The sequence below is a fragment of the Heloderma suspectum genome, chromosome 15 (genome assembly GCF_057233095.1).
Source record: "Heloderma suspectum isolate Gila_16-S chromosome 15, 16-S_ref, whole genome shotgun sequence".
NCBI classification, from domain to species: Eukaryota; Metazoa; Chordata; class Lepidosauria; order Squamata; family Helodermatidae; genus Heloderma; species Heloderma suspectum.
This window is the reverse complement of record NC_139472.1, coordinates 1,214,163-1,229,751: the sequence shown is the minus strand read 5'-3', so window position 1 is coordinate 1,229,751 and position 15,589 is coordinate 1,214,163. Positions and strand designations below refer to the sequence as shown.

The 15,589-nt window shown below is 44.6% G+C and overlaps 1 protein-coding gene across 26 annotated transcripts in view; it reads left to right on the top strand.

Annotated features, from left to right (window-relative positions):
• The window catches only part of EIF4G3 (eukaryotic translation initiation factor 4 gamma 3), an 88,188-nt gene that overhangs the window by 13,325 nt on the left and 59,274 nt on the right, over nt 1–15,589 (top strand). For 12 of the 26 annotated variants that reach the window (XR_014786002.1, XM_084821602.1, XM_084821586.1 and 9 more), the window contains 2 exons: nt 8,762–8,837; nt 14,962–15,105. Coding sequence is in view for 20 of the 26 variants with exons in the window: in XM_084821602.1 (XP_084677728.1) it covers nt 8,762–8,837; nt 14,962–15,105 (220 nt within the window). In the remaining 6 variants the exon portion in view is untranslated. Of the gene's footprint in view, nt 1–6,298; nt 6,325–6,518; nt 6,862–8,761; nt 8,838–10,077; nt 10,160–14,961; nt 15,106–15,589 lie in introns of those variants that run through there. The other 14 variants (XM_084821592.1, XM_084821591.1, XM_084821584.1 and 11 more) reach the window with 7 other exon arrangements.

The window sequence follows — 15,589 nt, the reverse complement described above, 5'->3', positions numbered from 1 at the left end:
CCATCATCCCCAGCCAACATGGCCAACGGGTACTACACTGGTTGGGGGTGATGGGGCAGTTCAAGACATCTGGAGGGCACCAGGTTGGGGAAGACTATTTGAGCAGCTCGTTTGGTCTATCTGCTCCTCGTGGGATGCTAAAATCCAGGGATGGTGTTACTTGGTTCTGTAACTGACATTGAGATGATACAATATCGCTTCAGATGATGATATCAGTTATATGGTTGATCCCACAATGAAACTTGTGCTGCTTGCTCCTTGTGTTCAGTTGGCCCTTTTTTCCTACTATCCTGCTCTCCCATGTCTCCCAAGCGGGCTGTTTCTGGTGAGCTAGCAAGTACTGAACATTGTGGGGACAAAGATGTTTGCACCATCCATTTGCTTTATCATTAATTGCCTGTGTGCCTAATTAATAAACAGAGCCAGGATGCAATTTAATTTTTATGGTAACCAGGTATAGCTATTAGCAGTGATCACTCTGAGGAGAAGTGCCCACTTTTCGCATGGTGCCGCTTCTGCTAGAATTCTGTAGGATAGAAATGCAATAGCTTGTGCCCAATCCTGGATTGAGCAGTTGGGATGACGATCTTACAGTCACTTCAGCAGAGTGAATATAAATCCCTGAAAGTGAATTTAATGTGGTATGTGTAATATGGCAAGCCCTGTTACATGTGTGTGTGCTTTAAGCAACCGCCTCGCTCCGCCACATCAGAGCCTGCTTCTTGCAAGTGTCAGCAGGGGACCTGCTGTTTGAAATAGTAACTTCAGCCACAATTTTGGCATGTCCATCTGTGAGTTGGAGCTACCCCACCCCTCTAGAAATCTATGCATCACACAATACAAAGGAGAATTCTGCCCTTCTATTTTTATTCCTGCTCTCTCACCCCACTGCCAGATGAGGCAGGATCAGAATAAGTGGGGAGCATTCAGGTGCTCTAATTCAGGACAGAGCACTGTAGACAGAGCACTGTAGAGCACCGGGTCGGGGCAAAGCAGTGTTGTACAGAGCTGCTCTTTTCTGCTGAGCGCATGTGGGTAAACAGTCCATTGTTTTCATCTTATGCAATGGTTGATAATGTTTGCAGAGGCTTTGGAATGAATTAAGAGGACTCTTCTGGAGCAGAGCACTTTGGCAGTGAGATTCACACAGGTTAATTTAAGCAGCAGGGCTGGAAAATGGTTTGCGGCTCCATGTGCGCCAGCATCTCTGTTTCGGCAGCTGACCTGGAAAATCTTGGACTGCAAAAGGTCAGAAACAGCTTTACAGTCACTGCTTAAGCATGAAGCATTTTGCATAAAGGCTTTGCATTCTTTAAATCAGGAATGGGAACCTCCACCCTCCATCAGGAGGTCCACATCTGGCCTGCCAGGTCCTGTGCCTGATCCCTGATCAGGCAGTTTCTCAGCTCTTGGCGCATGCTGCATTGAGGCTTTTTCAAAGCCTCAGTTGGTTCCAGTTGGGGCTTTTTCCAAGCCTACTTGCTAACCTTCCCCAGCACTACAACCCCCCCTCGAAAAATCATCCCTCCCCTGCTGCCCTCAGGCTTTTAAGAAGCCCCCATTGGTTTCACCCATGCTTTAAATGCTGGTATGACCGGCATGTCCTCTGACTGTTTCCTTGGACTAAGGCTTTTGCAGTTAACTACACCTCATCTGTTCCTTGGTTTCCTGGTGCACCTACATTACGAGGGCCAAGTTTTGACCCATGTGCTTTGGAGAGAGCAAGATGATCTGTTCTGATCCCACCACAAATTCTTCTTAATGGACATCTCTGACCTTCATGTATGAGATAGATTATCTAAAACGTTGTTGTTGTTTAGAAAAACTGCTTTTGATAGAGGGCCTTGAGGACTTAACTCTTCATTTCCAATCATACAGTGTAATCTACTAGGTGACTAAATTGTGTTGGAATGTGCAGAAGGGGCTACACCCATTTGAATAGTAAAGATGCTGCCAGACTGTAAGCCTTGAGCCTCAGAGTAAAGCTCGCTTGAATGCTGCTGAAGTCAGTATGGTTTGAGCACGTGTGTCCCTCTATGCTGCATTATGGCCTCGTCCCAGTTGCTGTTGGGAGTGTGTGTATTTTGGTTGAGTTTTATTTTGAGAGAGAAAATTAAGTTAAACTGTCTTCTAAACTGGAGAAAAGTAATCTGGGAATAAAGGAAATGTATATTCTTGCATCATGACTGGAGTGTTCTTCAGTTACTGACTTGTACAACTCGATTGCTAGCCTAGCGTACTAACCCTGCATCTACCATTTCAACTTGGTGGCAGCAAAACAGGCTGCAGGCTGGATCGCTGAAGCACCAGCAGAGCAGAATAAGCCACGTACAATGACTGTGCCGTAAAGTGACAAGCTGAGCTTTCCAGCCCCTGTGGTGACGTTTGACATTTCAGTGTTCTTGGTTGAACTAGGCATTTCTGGGAAAGTTTTTGCATTCTGAAGTGAGCTGCAGAGCCTAAAAGTCTTGTTCTGACCTGGATTTGTAAATACTGCCCAAAGAGGGCCTCGGTTAACAACCTGTAATATAGGGAACAGCAAGAGAGGAAGATATTTATTGTGTCCCAGAAGAGAAAATATTCTCAGGTGCCTGAAAAAACTTTTTATTATGCTCAATGCGTTTCGGAAAGAACTTCCTTTCCTCAGGGGCTGTAATTGAAATATCATTGCAAAACATTATTAATGATTTAAAACACTCCTGAAAATCTGTAAACATGTATAAAAAGTTACAACAAATAATATACTCAAATGCATCCACAGTTTACAACATTTATAAGCCATAAACATTAAAGAAAAATGTCGCTTTGGGTTATATTAGATAAAAGTTCTAATTTATTACTTTTACCTACTGATATAAAATGTCCCTTTCCCAAGACTGCTTACACACACATCTGAGGTGAATCTAATTCAGAAAGCTCCCTTGGCTGATAAAACAAACAGTCCTGGCACCTGAAAATATTTTCTCTTCCTTTAGAACCTGTAATATAGGCCAATTCTTTGTTTATGTTTTGTTTTTGTTTTGTGACAGTTTATTACTGTTGGGTAATAAGTTCCAAGCTGTTTCTTAGTTGCTGCCATTGTTGACTGTTGCATGTTTCAGCTGGCAGATTGGTCTTTGGGAACTCTGCTGTTTGTTCTTACGTGGACCCAAAAAGACTTGTCCATGTCTCCATCCTTTCTTTCCTTTTGATGTTGTTTTATTTAATTGTAACTAGAGTCTCTCCTTGCTCTTCTTTCTTCCAGTTTCCCTTCAGCTATATCTGAGATTAGTTCCCCTTCCTTTGAATGTGTGCTCTGTATTTGGGTGCCTCTTCCTTACATTTTGCTCGTACTTTTCATGAAGATGGACCACTCATGGCACAAACTGGGTAATAAACCAAATAGGGATGAGGTGAATAATTGCTGGCGTGAAGAAGAAGGTTCTTCCTACCCTAATCAGAAAGTGCAGCCATCCTTTTGCTTTCAGCCTTGAAACATCTGAGCTTTCTGCCTTACTTCAGTAGTGGCATAAGAACATATGAAGAGCCCGGCTGGGTCAGACCAAGGGTCCATCTAGTCCAGCATTCTGTTCCCGCAGTGGCCAACCAGCTGCCCACGGGAAACCCACAAGCAGGGCATGAGCGCAACAGCACCCTCCCACCCATGTTCCCCCGCAACTGATGTACATAGGTTCACTGCCTCTGATACTGGAGGTAGCACATAGCTATCAAGACTAGTAGCCATTGATAGCCTTTTCCTCCAGGAATTTGTCCAACCCCCTTTTAAAGCCACCTAAATTGGTGGCCATCATTACATCCTGTGGTAGTGAGTTCCATAGTTTAACTCTGTGCTGTGTGAAGAAGTTCTTCCTTTTATCTGTCCTGAATCTCCCCCAGTCAGCTTCAAAGGATGACCCCGGGTTCTAGTATTTTGAGAGAGGGAGAAAAATGTCTCCCTATCCACATTCTCTACACCATGCATCATTTTGTAGACCTCTATCATGTCTCCCCTGGCCCTCTTCTTTTCCAAGCTAAACAATCCCAGCTCTTGTAACCTTTTCTCATAGGGGAGATGCTCCAGCTCCTTCATCATTTTAGTTGCCCTTCTCTGCACTTTCTCCAGCTCTACAATATATTTTTTTAGGTGTGGTGACCAGAACTGGACACAGTATTCCAAGTACGGCCGCACCATAGATTTGTATGGGGCAGTATGATATTGGCAGTTTTATTCTCAATTCCTTTTCTAATTATGCCTAACATGGAGTTTGCCTTTTTTAAAGCAGCCATGCTCTGGGTGGACATCTTAATTGAGCTGTCCACCTCAACCCCAAGATCTCTTTCCTGGTCGGTTACCGCTAGCTCAGATCCCATCAGGCTATGCTTGAAGCTGGGATTTTTTTGCCCCAACGTGCATCACTTTACACTTGCTTCCATTGAACTGCATTTGCCATTTAGATGCCCATTCTCCCAGTCTGGGGAGATATTCTCCCAGTCTGGGGAGATCCTTTTGAGCTCTTCACGATCCCTTTTTGTTTTAACCGCCCTAAATAATTTGGTGTGATCCGCAAACTTGGCCACTTCACTGCTCACTCCTAATTCCAGATCATTTTTGAACAGGTTGAAAAGCATTGGTCCTAATACAGATCCCTGTGGGACCCCACTGTTTACTTCCCTCCACTGGGAGAATTTACCATTTATTCCTATTCTCTGCTTTCTGTTCTTTAACCAGTTACTGATCCATACAAGGACCTCTCCTCTTACTCCATGAGTGCTAAGTTTGCTCAGGAGTCTTTGGTGAGGGACTTTGTCAAGAGCCTTTTGGAAGTCCAAGTAAGCAGTGTCTACCAGCTCACCCCTGTCTGCATGTTTATTGACACTCTCAAAGAACTCTAAAAGGTTAGTGAGACAGGACTTACCTTTGCGGAAGCCGTGTTGATTCTTTTTCAGCAGGGCTTGTCCATCTATATGCTTACTAATTTTATCTTTAATAATGGCTTCAACTAATTTACCCGGACATTAAGCTAACCGGCCTGTAATTTCCTGGCAACTTAAGCTATATTGGCCATTGATTCCAGTTTTTGGAGTTGCCTTTGCGGGAGTACATTCAAATTCCTTAAAAGAACCTTGAGAATGCAGACTGATTTTTGGGGTGTCCTGAGGTGCCCTTCACACATGGCAGTGGCTGTCTGGTGGGAGCCACTTTTCTGTGGCTCCATCCTATCCTAGGTGGCACCAGAAGGGAGGCAAGTGGGCAAGTGCCTCCCAGACGGGTATATTGCCCTGCCCCCCGCCCCCCCCGGGCCACAATTGCTGGACCTCTGGATACTTGAAGAAAAGGCCCTTTCCACATGCTCCCCCTCCCTTGAAATGCATTCTGTCCTTGTGTGCCTTCCCCAATATACATTTTTGGTGCTACCCCTGTGTCCTGTGGTGCTTCTGTAATGGTTGGCCCACAACCAAGTGGATGGGGTCAGCCACTTGAGTCCTTGCCACCTGGTCACATCACAGGTGACTGTCTGACCCCTGTGACAGGCCCTGTCTGAGTGGCTGCAGGCCTTTAAGCATTACAGCCGTGCTGCAGCTTGAACTCACAGAAAGCGGCTTCCCACTGTTGTGGCAGCATTGCGGAAGGGTGCCCGAGTTCTCCTTTCTTTGGCAGCTTGCTAAATATGTTCTGAATTTCACAGTGGAGGCACTCCCTGTTAAAAACTTAACCGTGGGTTATTTGTCTTCATAGCTGGAATAGCTTTGATTATGAGCCTAGCCAGTGTCTGTAGCCTAGAAATTGCTCCAAGAAATGGAGACTGGAGGAAGCTGGACAGTGAATGGCAGGGGCTGCTTTCCATGTGGATATAAGCAAGTGCACAGATGGAGGATACAAAGCAGGAGCAGTGTGTGATTGGAGGGGAAAGTTGCTGTTTCATTTTGCCTGTTTTCCAACTTGCTTGCTGAACGTATGCTGTTCCTTAGTTCGTGTGTCCGTATTTCAAAATATAGAGGACACGTGCTTTGCTCTGTTGCTGCCTGCTTTCTGCGAAGTGATGCGTCACATGATGGGCTCCCTATTTTTAAGATATGTGCCTGTTGGTCAGCTCAGGTTTCTGTTTCTTGATGATCAGAAAGCAGCCGGTTGTTCAGTCAGAAAGAGTCTCGTCTATAACGGGCCGGGGGCTGACATGGGACTTTCTAAATCAGCTGGGATTGTGTGGGATTGTACTGGAAAACGTGCCTCACATCAGTGGGGATGCTTATGAGTTGAGGCTGGGATTGTGTTCTCAGTTCTCTGCAAGAGTTGGATTTTTCAAAGCTTACTGTCTAAATCCTCTCTGAAGAAATGTGTGTTAGGTGAGTTTGCTGATGCTTTAGTGTGTTCACTCTGCTTCCTTTTTCTATTATCTTCTGCTTAGACTTCAAATGAGGAACATGTGGGGTTAATGCTCTGCATTCTTGGGCAATGACAGGCATCTAAATTGGGGAAGCAAAGGGGGTGGTGCTATGGTTTCTATTCCAAGGAACTGGGAGGTGTTGTGTACTGAAAAATCACCAGATTGCTCTCTTTCTCCCTTCGCGGTGGGACATATCTGTGCTTGGCATTAGTGACAGTCAGCCCTGCCTTGAATCTTCTTGTGACTGCCATCTGCAAGGACAGATCTGGGCCCGGGTTTTGGCAGAATTTGAAAGAATTCTGTTAGCTGAACTATCAAGTGGTCATGGCTAGGCAATGCTTCTGACTTGCTGTATAGATTGCCCCATGATGTTGGGTGGTTTGTGCAGCTGTGTAAACAAGCCAGAGGAGACTTTGGCTTGCCATCAAGATCTGAGGGACGATTAATCCAAGTCAGCGTGTGGAGGTGCCAAAGGGAAGGGTTGGGCCTTTGCCAGGTAAGGCTGCATTAATGATGGAGCTTTGTGAAGATGTATGTTCCATAGTTGTGGAGTGATGAGCATGCTACTCTCCTAATAGGGAAAAATGCCCCAGAGTTTGCAGTGTTAAGTCGTTGTTGCAAAGAGGCCATGAGTCCTGTGGCATCTCAACTTGTTTGCTGCAGCATGAATGTTCATGGGTGGTTGTGAAGACTACTTGTCTCCCACATGTTGACAATGCTTTTCGTGCTTTCATCCTTCAAGATGTGGTCTTTAAGTTCCTTACGCCTGGATTTCTCACTTGCTAACTATTTCCTGAAGAGTTGTAGACTCGTTTTTTTCCTTTACTGTGTCAACCACACCTCAGCCAGCTCCAGGATCTTGTGGGTGGAAGCTTGTGCTACATTAAGCATTTGGCCTTTAAGGTGCTACAGGGTTCCTTCTGTTACGGTGCGATCCTATGCATGTTTAGGCAGAGAAAAGTCCTACAGCTCCCAGCATTCCTCAGCCACCTGTGCAGGGAGTTTTAGAACTTCTTCTGTCTAAACATGCATAGGATTGCAGCCTTAGGTTCTTTTCCTAGAGGTGGTGCAGAGAAATCAGCCATCTCTCTTTGTTTTCCTCGCTCAGCTGTGTTGACTGCAAAGGATGCCAATTCCAGTTGTGTTAGGTGAACTGCTTCTGCAGTCAGGCCTTTTACAATGTCTTGGGATATGTTCTGCTTGTTGTGGTTTGATAGAATTTAAGTTAGAATGTGCACAGAAGCCACATAATTTACAAGGACCTTGTGGGAGAGTTTTCTAGCCTGTTGTATTTGGGTAGGAAGCTTTCTTTTGGTGCTTTTGCAAGGAATGAGAATATGCCAGTTGGTATCTACTGTCATGGTTCACCAGCTCTTGAATCAAACTTTGATGGAAGCAATCTGTTAGAGGGAGAAACTTTGATGGGATCTAAATTAATTAAGCTTAGGCAACAAGCAGAATTTGGGGGGCGAATATTGTTTTCTCCCTCTTCTGCTCATTTGAAACTGAGTGACAAAAGCCATAGCCATTCTTTTTATAATTTGTGTTAGCCTCCTTTTGGTGATACACTCTTTAATGTGGAATAGGATGATGGGACCCCTCCTACGAGCCTGTTAACGGGTTTCGGGCTGTTCTAAGAAGGAAACAGTACCTTTATATGAGAGAGCTTAATCATGGTAAAGAGCATTCACTACGATTCTAGTCCTTGAATTCTGTATTTAAAAAAACAACTTTTATTAGCATCCTTCTGTGGCAATGAAAAACCTTCCTCCAGCTGCATGTATTTGAAGTTTAAAGGGCATGTTCTGGATTATTACAGCACTTTTAATTGTGGATGTAGGGCAGCTGATCGATGGCAGCCTTTGCTTTAAGCAGAATCGTCAGCCCTGTTAAGAAGTGGATTCTAGTTCCCAGAACTGCTTTTAAGGGAACTATTAAGTGGGGGAAAGGATTAATAGTGTAAAACTGCCAGTGAGGAAATGCACTCTCTTTCTGCGTTGTTAGCAGTGCATGCCAGGTCTCCAAAAGAACATTTAGTGCTGATAAGCTTCTTTTCCTGGGTGATTGAGAAGGAGGGTGGTCGTTGTATATTGAAAATAAAATGTGGCTGTCTTGCTCCTGTTCATTGCAACTCTCAACATGGATCTCTCAACAACTCAACTTCATTGAATTATATTGCTATACCTTGTCATACCTACATGGGAAATGGGTTTTCTGGAATGGAAATTATTCTGGCGGTACCGTTGAAAGTGAGCACTTTGTGGGGGTTGTGGATTGTGGTGTTTGCCTGTCCCAGTGGAGAGACAAAGTTTCACCACAAGAAATGCCCATTTCTTCTGTGCTGAACAGACGTCCCTTCAGCCTTGTGTTTTTTTCCTTAATTTGCTGCTTTGCAGAATCCCCCGGGGACCTGTGCAGCAGCCCCTGGAGGATCGGATCTTCACTCCAACGGTCTCTGCTGTATACAGCACTGTAAGTATCCGCAGGCGGTTTTGTCAAGTCCTTTTGTTTTCGGAGTACTTCTGATTATTTCAAGTCACCCATTCTTCCTTCCGCAGTTAATCAAGCTGGCTCACCCTGCATGAGCATGTAGACTTCCCCAACCAGGCAGTGTCCAGATGTGTTGGGACTACAGCTCCCACCATCCCCAGCCGGTACAGCCAATGGCAGTGCTGGCTGGGGATAACGGGAACTATAGTCCAACAACTGGAGAGCACCAAGTTGGGGAAAGCTGTTGCAGAGACTTGTGGGACTCTAGTGTTTAGTCACCTCTGCCCATAGAATTCCAGGGGCTAAATGTACCATTGCCTTCATATCAAAACTAGTATAGGAAATTAATTTCTGTTTGTATAAAATGTTCTTAATAAAAATTTAAAAAATAGAGGCGAATTTAGAGTTGAACTTCCTCAACAGATGGTGCTTACTTAAGAAGCTCTACTCATTTAAAGTTCATCCGCTCAATATCTTTGGGAAGTGAGACACGATTCAGGGGCAGGACTGTAGCTCAGTGGGAGAGCCCCTGCTTTGCATGCAGACGGCTCCAGGTAGGGCTAGGAAAGCCCCTCCTCCCCGGTTTGAAACCCTGGAGAGCCATTGCTGCCACTCCGTGTCAACCATACTAGGCTAGATGGACCCATGATCTTATCTCAGTGCAAGGAAGCTTCCTATGTTGCTGCCCTGTTTGCAGTTGAACTGCAGTCCAGGCATCACAACTGCAAAAGTGTTTAAATCCTCTGACCATGTGATTCTGCTGGATCGTATGGGAAGTAGCTGCACAAAAGCCAGGCCTCCCTTGTGCTGCTTTCCAAGCGTGCCCACATGGGAAGCGGATCTAAAAGTTTTTGTAGCCCTATGGGAGTTGCCTATCACAATAACTACTTCCACTAAAATAGGAATGAATTCTTATGAAGGCCATCCTGTGAGGACAAGAATGAAGATGACTGCCACACATTTTGTGTTCAGTGTTCTGTTGCTGCAGGACTAGAACTTCGTATAGAGGCCTATTCCTTGCTGGGTCCCTTTTTTCTGTGTGGGTGTGCGCGTGCGCAGTTGCCTCTATGTACCCATGATGGATCGCAGGTGGACACCCAGGAGTTTCACATCCAAGTGTTGTCCTGTGCATTCTTTTTGAAGGGATATTCCCACAGTGAAGTGAATCTTCCAGAACAGAGATTATGAAGGATTAGCTGTTCCAGCCACTGTGCATTTATACTGGAGATGTGGGTCAGGAGGCTGATCAGTTTTCTTGTGTGGCTGCTGCCAAGGCTGCAAGAAAAATGCTGCATTTCTTTAAGGTTTGTACAAACATCAGGGCAGAGAGACCCATTGCTAAGTAGCAGTTCTGATTACCACCAATACAGTTCATTTTTAATTGATACTCTAAATTGCATCCTGTTGCCTCAGGGTGGATTGGTTTAAATTACCAAGGGAAAAATATATATATAAATCATTAACTACATAATCCAAAATCTTCAGCAGACAGATTGTTGTTTGGCTGTCTGTGTCCATATGCAAAGATACTAAGGGTGCAATCCTGTGCATGCTTAGACAGAAAAAAAGTCCCTACAACTCCCAGCATGGTTGGCTGGGGGATGCTGGGAGTTGTAGGACTTACTTCTGTCTAAACATGCATAGGATTGCACCCTTAGTATCTTAAACATGCTCCCTGAAAATCCAGTATTATGACTTGCATTTAAAATAAAACTAGAGACTCATTGCAAGGTTTTTCTGAAGGAGTGTAGACTCAAGCTGAGGCATGTCTCTTTTCACAAAGTGTACTTCATAAGGTGGGGGCCACAGCTGTAAAGGTCCTGAGTTGTATTCCTTAGGATTTCACCTTTCTGACAGATGCAATTTTGTGCAAGGCTTCTTCTGCTCAATCTGTTTGAAAATGGAAAATGTCCCCAAAGAAAAAGAAAACCTTTTAAGTTTAGGAACATAGGAAGCTGCCTCATAATGAGTCAGATCCTGGGTCCACCTAGCCCAGTACTGTTGATGCCGAATGGCATCGGCTCTCAGAGTTTCAGGCAGGATTGTTTCCTAGCCCTACCTAGAGGTGCTGGGGATACAAAGGCTACAACCATTTGCATTTGTGCATCTAGAAGTCCTAGAAGTCGGTTGGAACTAGCCAGCCATGGTGTTGAAGCCCATAATCCACCAAAGAGTATTGGTTGGCAAGCAGACTTTTCCTCTGCACCACTTGGTATGAAATAATGATTACTAGACTTGTGTGCAGAATTAGCACTTGCTGTAGCAAGTATCTGGTGAAGGGGGAGGGGGTTGGACTCGATGGCCTTGTAGGCCCCTTCCAACCGTACTATTCTATGATTCTATGAGGTGCCCCAAATGTCCAGCTTGCACAGCCCTGAAGAAGCGAGTGAAATGGATTCTGCTCATTAAGAGACCGATGTTAAGAACCTGGTGCTGTTTAAACCAGGGCACAGTTTACTCTAGCATCTGTCTAGAACATGGTCTGTTGCGGTTTAAGCAATCTTAAACCTGGAAAGGTGGGAATGGGAGGCAAAACTGCAAAGGCGGCTGCCAACTGCATGGGAATATTGTGCTGCAAGAGCAAGGATGGATCTGTGTCGTGACTGGCTTCTTCAAGGCATCCCTTCTTATCTGCAAAGTGTGCATAATTTCTGATCAAAGAGAGACATGAGTTTGGTGCTCATACTTGAAGCACGTTTATAGTCAGCAGCTCTCTTCAAAAGAAATCAAACATGCAACTTGTGAAACAAGATGCATTAATTGGCATTGTTTGAAGTGGGAGTCATGACTTGTCTGTTAGGATCAAGATGCTGTCTCCTTTAAGCCTCAGATTTGATGAGCCACCTTGATTCAATTGAAAGAGGCAAGTGTGTGTGTGTGTGGGGGGGGAGAGTGCGCGCGCGAGAGGGAGCGCCTTTCCATTGTGGTTTTTCCCTGAAGAGCCCCCTGGGCTTTTGTCCATTTTCTCAAACATTGCAACAGCCCAGTCAGTGCTTTTATCAGCGGCCCTGGACAGAAGCGTTTCTTTCCCAACAAAAATGCTTGTCTCTTATGGATTAGTGGCCTGGGTTTCATGCAACTGTTCTCTGACATTGTGAAGAAAATAGCTAGGACCATCTAAAAGAGATTTGGTGATATGTTCCAAAAAAATGAATATTTCTGCAGGTCCTCCAGCAGAGACTCATGGTTAGTGTGTCTCTTTCCTTATCCCCCAGCTATTGTCAGTATAGACCCCTAGCTGCTGAGGTCACATCCCGCCCATGCTCCTGGGACACCTAAGCCTTCAGGAAATAAGAGCCATTGGTGACTTTTTTTTCCCTGCTGGGCTCCAGACCCTTGACACTGAATTCCTTCTTTCTCCTCTCTGCTGTTCGTTTTCTAGTTCAGGAGGTCTTGATATTTCAAGGGCTGTTAATGTTGGTGGCGGTGTAGAATACAGAAGCAACCTTAACAGGGGAAATCTCTTCCACTTTGTGATGGAACAGTGACACTCCACACTCTTTCTCTGGCCCAGTCTGCCTATATTTCCCGCAGGCAGCCATTTTGTAAGATAACAGAGGATGGGCAACAGAAAAATCAGCCCAGGCCCACTTTGCTCCTGCAAAGCTGATACTGTGCTTAAAGATTTGCAGCTTTCTCCTCACAGGGAAATGCCTGTTTTTCTTGGCAAATGGTGTGGAATTAACTCATAAAAGTGGCATTTGGAAATCCCACAGCCGTTATTCTGTCTCTTTTGGCTTCGTATCAGATTGGCCTCCCTTTGGGGAAGGTGTTGTTGGTACAGGTGGGAGGAGTTTTCCCTGCAAGAGAAAATGTTGAATGTGAGAGAATTGAAACATAACATTCAGGCTACTCTGTTCCAGTTAGGTCTCCCTGACTTAACTGGAGCATCTGATCTTGTACTCTGAACTTAATTTCCAATGCTTTCCAGCAGGCGAGAGCGCTTGCGTTAGGTAAATACAAGCTCAATAAATGGTTATTTAATTAGCCACTTTGCATACTTTCATGTTATTATCAAAGGCACAGGAATAATTTATTGCAGTATTCTGAACAGGGTTTTAGGGAGCATTGCAGAAACCGAAGCTTAATCCGCCTAAGGAGGATGCTAATGTAAGCCGCCTTGGGTTCCTTGCAAGAGGAAAAAAGGCGGGGTATAAATGCAATAAATAAATAAAATAAATAAGACGGCTCACTTGTCTTGTTATGCGAATATGTCCATTCTTGGGAGGGTCACTCTCCCCCTTTACAGACAAGCTGTCTGCTGGGGGGACCTCCTGAATCTGATGTTGATTTTAGACACCCACCTTACCGCCAAGGTCATGTGCATTTTCATCTTGCTCAGTGGATTATTGTCAGCTGTGCCCCTTTCTGGAGGCTTGTAAGACTTGGCCGCTGCCTTGTGCACAGTGCTGTCAAATTCTGTACTATTCTCTTAATGCTGAGCCTGTGAACCTCCCCTCTTATATACTGAATTAAAGCCTGCTTTTCTGTATAAGAAGGAAAACTATTGGGAAAAGATATTTGACTTCTGAGGTCGAGTGTTATAAATATGATACAATAGGTAACATATTATTGCAGCAAATAATGAATGTTTATGACTCTAGTGTCCAGACACCATGGAGAGAAACTGTTTTGCCCAGTAATTACCAGCTTTACTCCTGGGATGTTCTGGTCCTTTAGCCCACTATCTGATGCACCTAATTCAGCTCTGAATTGTGGGCCTCATATGTAAGCATTCATGCTTCATATTCTTGCCATATGTACAGAGAGCCAAATAGAAAAAATCATTTATTTTCACAATTTCCCCCTTTGCGTCTAAAGAGATGTAAAAGGCAGATTAACTGCATAACCAAAAGGTTTTGCTTAGGTATGCTCTGAGGTAGCCCCAAAGCGTAATTTACGTGCACACCCACTTGCATTAATTTGTTGACAGCAGCCAATTAGTATAGGCGCCTTGTTCAATAAATGTACACTTCACAAGCTTAATTTAAATCAGCGGTTTTAGATTGTGCTCTTTCTTAGTGACTTAAATAAAATTTGAATTGCCTTGATTTTAAGCCATTTCACCTGTTTTGACCTATAAAGCCCTCAATAACTTGGGCCCAGGAAACCTGGAGTATTTTCTCCCGTATATTCCTCCTGTCCACAAACCAAGATCAAGTGGGATGAGTGGATACCAACCAGTCCTGTTAGCAGCAAGGCCACCCCCTGTTGAAAGATGAGCTTCTCCAGCAGTGGCATCCATGTTCTGGAACTTCCTGCCAGACCTATCCCCTTGCAGTTTTTAGGCTCGGGTGGGCAACTTGTGGCTCTCCAGATGGTTTGGCCTGCAACTCCCGTCAGCACTAGCTAGCATAGCCAATGGTGAGGCACGATGGGAGTTGTAGGCCAAATATCTGGAGAGCCTCAAGTTGCCCACCCCTGTTTTAGGCAAGTGGTGAAAATGTTCCTTCTTTGCCAGGTGTATAGTGGCTTCTGTGCACTTTCATTGAGTGTTTTAGCTTTGTAATGCTACTGCTGCTGTGTGTCTTACATGATGATGGTTATTGCTTTTGCTGTGATTTTTAGTATCCCTTTGATACAGTTTTATTGGGTTCAGCTCTTGTTTGCAAGCTGCTTGGAGTGTCCTTTTGTGACCAAAAAGTGGAGTTTAAAAGTAATTCCCAGACAGCACCTCCATCAGGTGCATGAAGTGGACTGGGAATGTGACAGGGGTCTAGGCCTATGAATGGAACTATGCTGGGGAATAATTGAAGCTTGCAATAAAAGCAAAGCATGTTCTGGCAACTAGAGTGCTAAAGATCTTCCAAACGTAATACGAAATGGACTGGGGGAGAGGCCCAGCCTTTGTAATGAGAGATGCACCCTGAATCTTTGTTCAAGCCTGGAGACACGAGATCACAGTTGCTAACAAGTCCTGGCTGCACAGCTTCTTAATTCATATTCTTACATTTGACTGCTCACAGGTCAGAGAGATAGCGACTCTAAATGATATATTCCCAGTACATTTAAGCACAAGAACAGTTCTCCTTCCCAGATTTGTAGCTGAAGCATATAAGTGAACTTTTCTAGAGGCAGTTTTACTAATCTCTGGTTTTACTAACAGTTTATCTCCTCACAGGTTACGCAAGTTGCAAGGCAGCCAGGCCCTCCTGCCCCCTCCCCTTACTCTGCACATGAAATAGGCAAGGGGCACCCTGCCCTTGCTGCAACGCCACCAGGACATGCATCGTCCCCTGGCCTCACCCAGGTAAGATTTGGTGCCCACCCCCCATTTCTCCATTCTTCGGTCAAAGTGCTCTTCTTGTATCTAGTTTTCCCTTCTAAAAGCTGCTGGGTGGCCAGGGTTGGGACACATGCACACCGGATATCATTCTAGTGCTAATGCTGATTATGTCCTACTTTATTTGCACTGCTGTTCTCTCGAGGGGCAAGCGTAGGGGAAAAGAGAGAAATGCCCTTGTCATCCAAATGCTGTTCAGGTTGTTCTCCACACATGCACACACCCTCACTTGGATGGACGTTCAGGGTCTCTTGTATCATATTAAACATTTTGTGCGTGATGGTTTGATATCATGAGCATAAGCAAGTCATTTTCTTTTCCTATCAGAACTCATTGCAACTACAATAAAACAAGTGCCAATAGAGAGAAGGGATAAAGTAATGTTCATGAATGAAAAATTTTGCAGTATTGAAAACTATATTGTGTCCCTAATAGCAGAAGCTAAAAAATT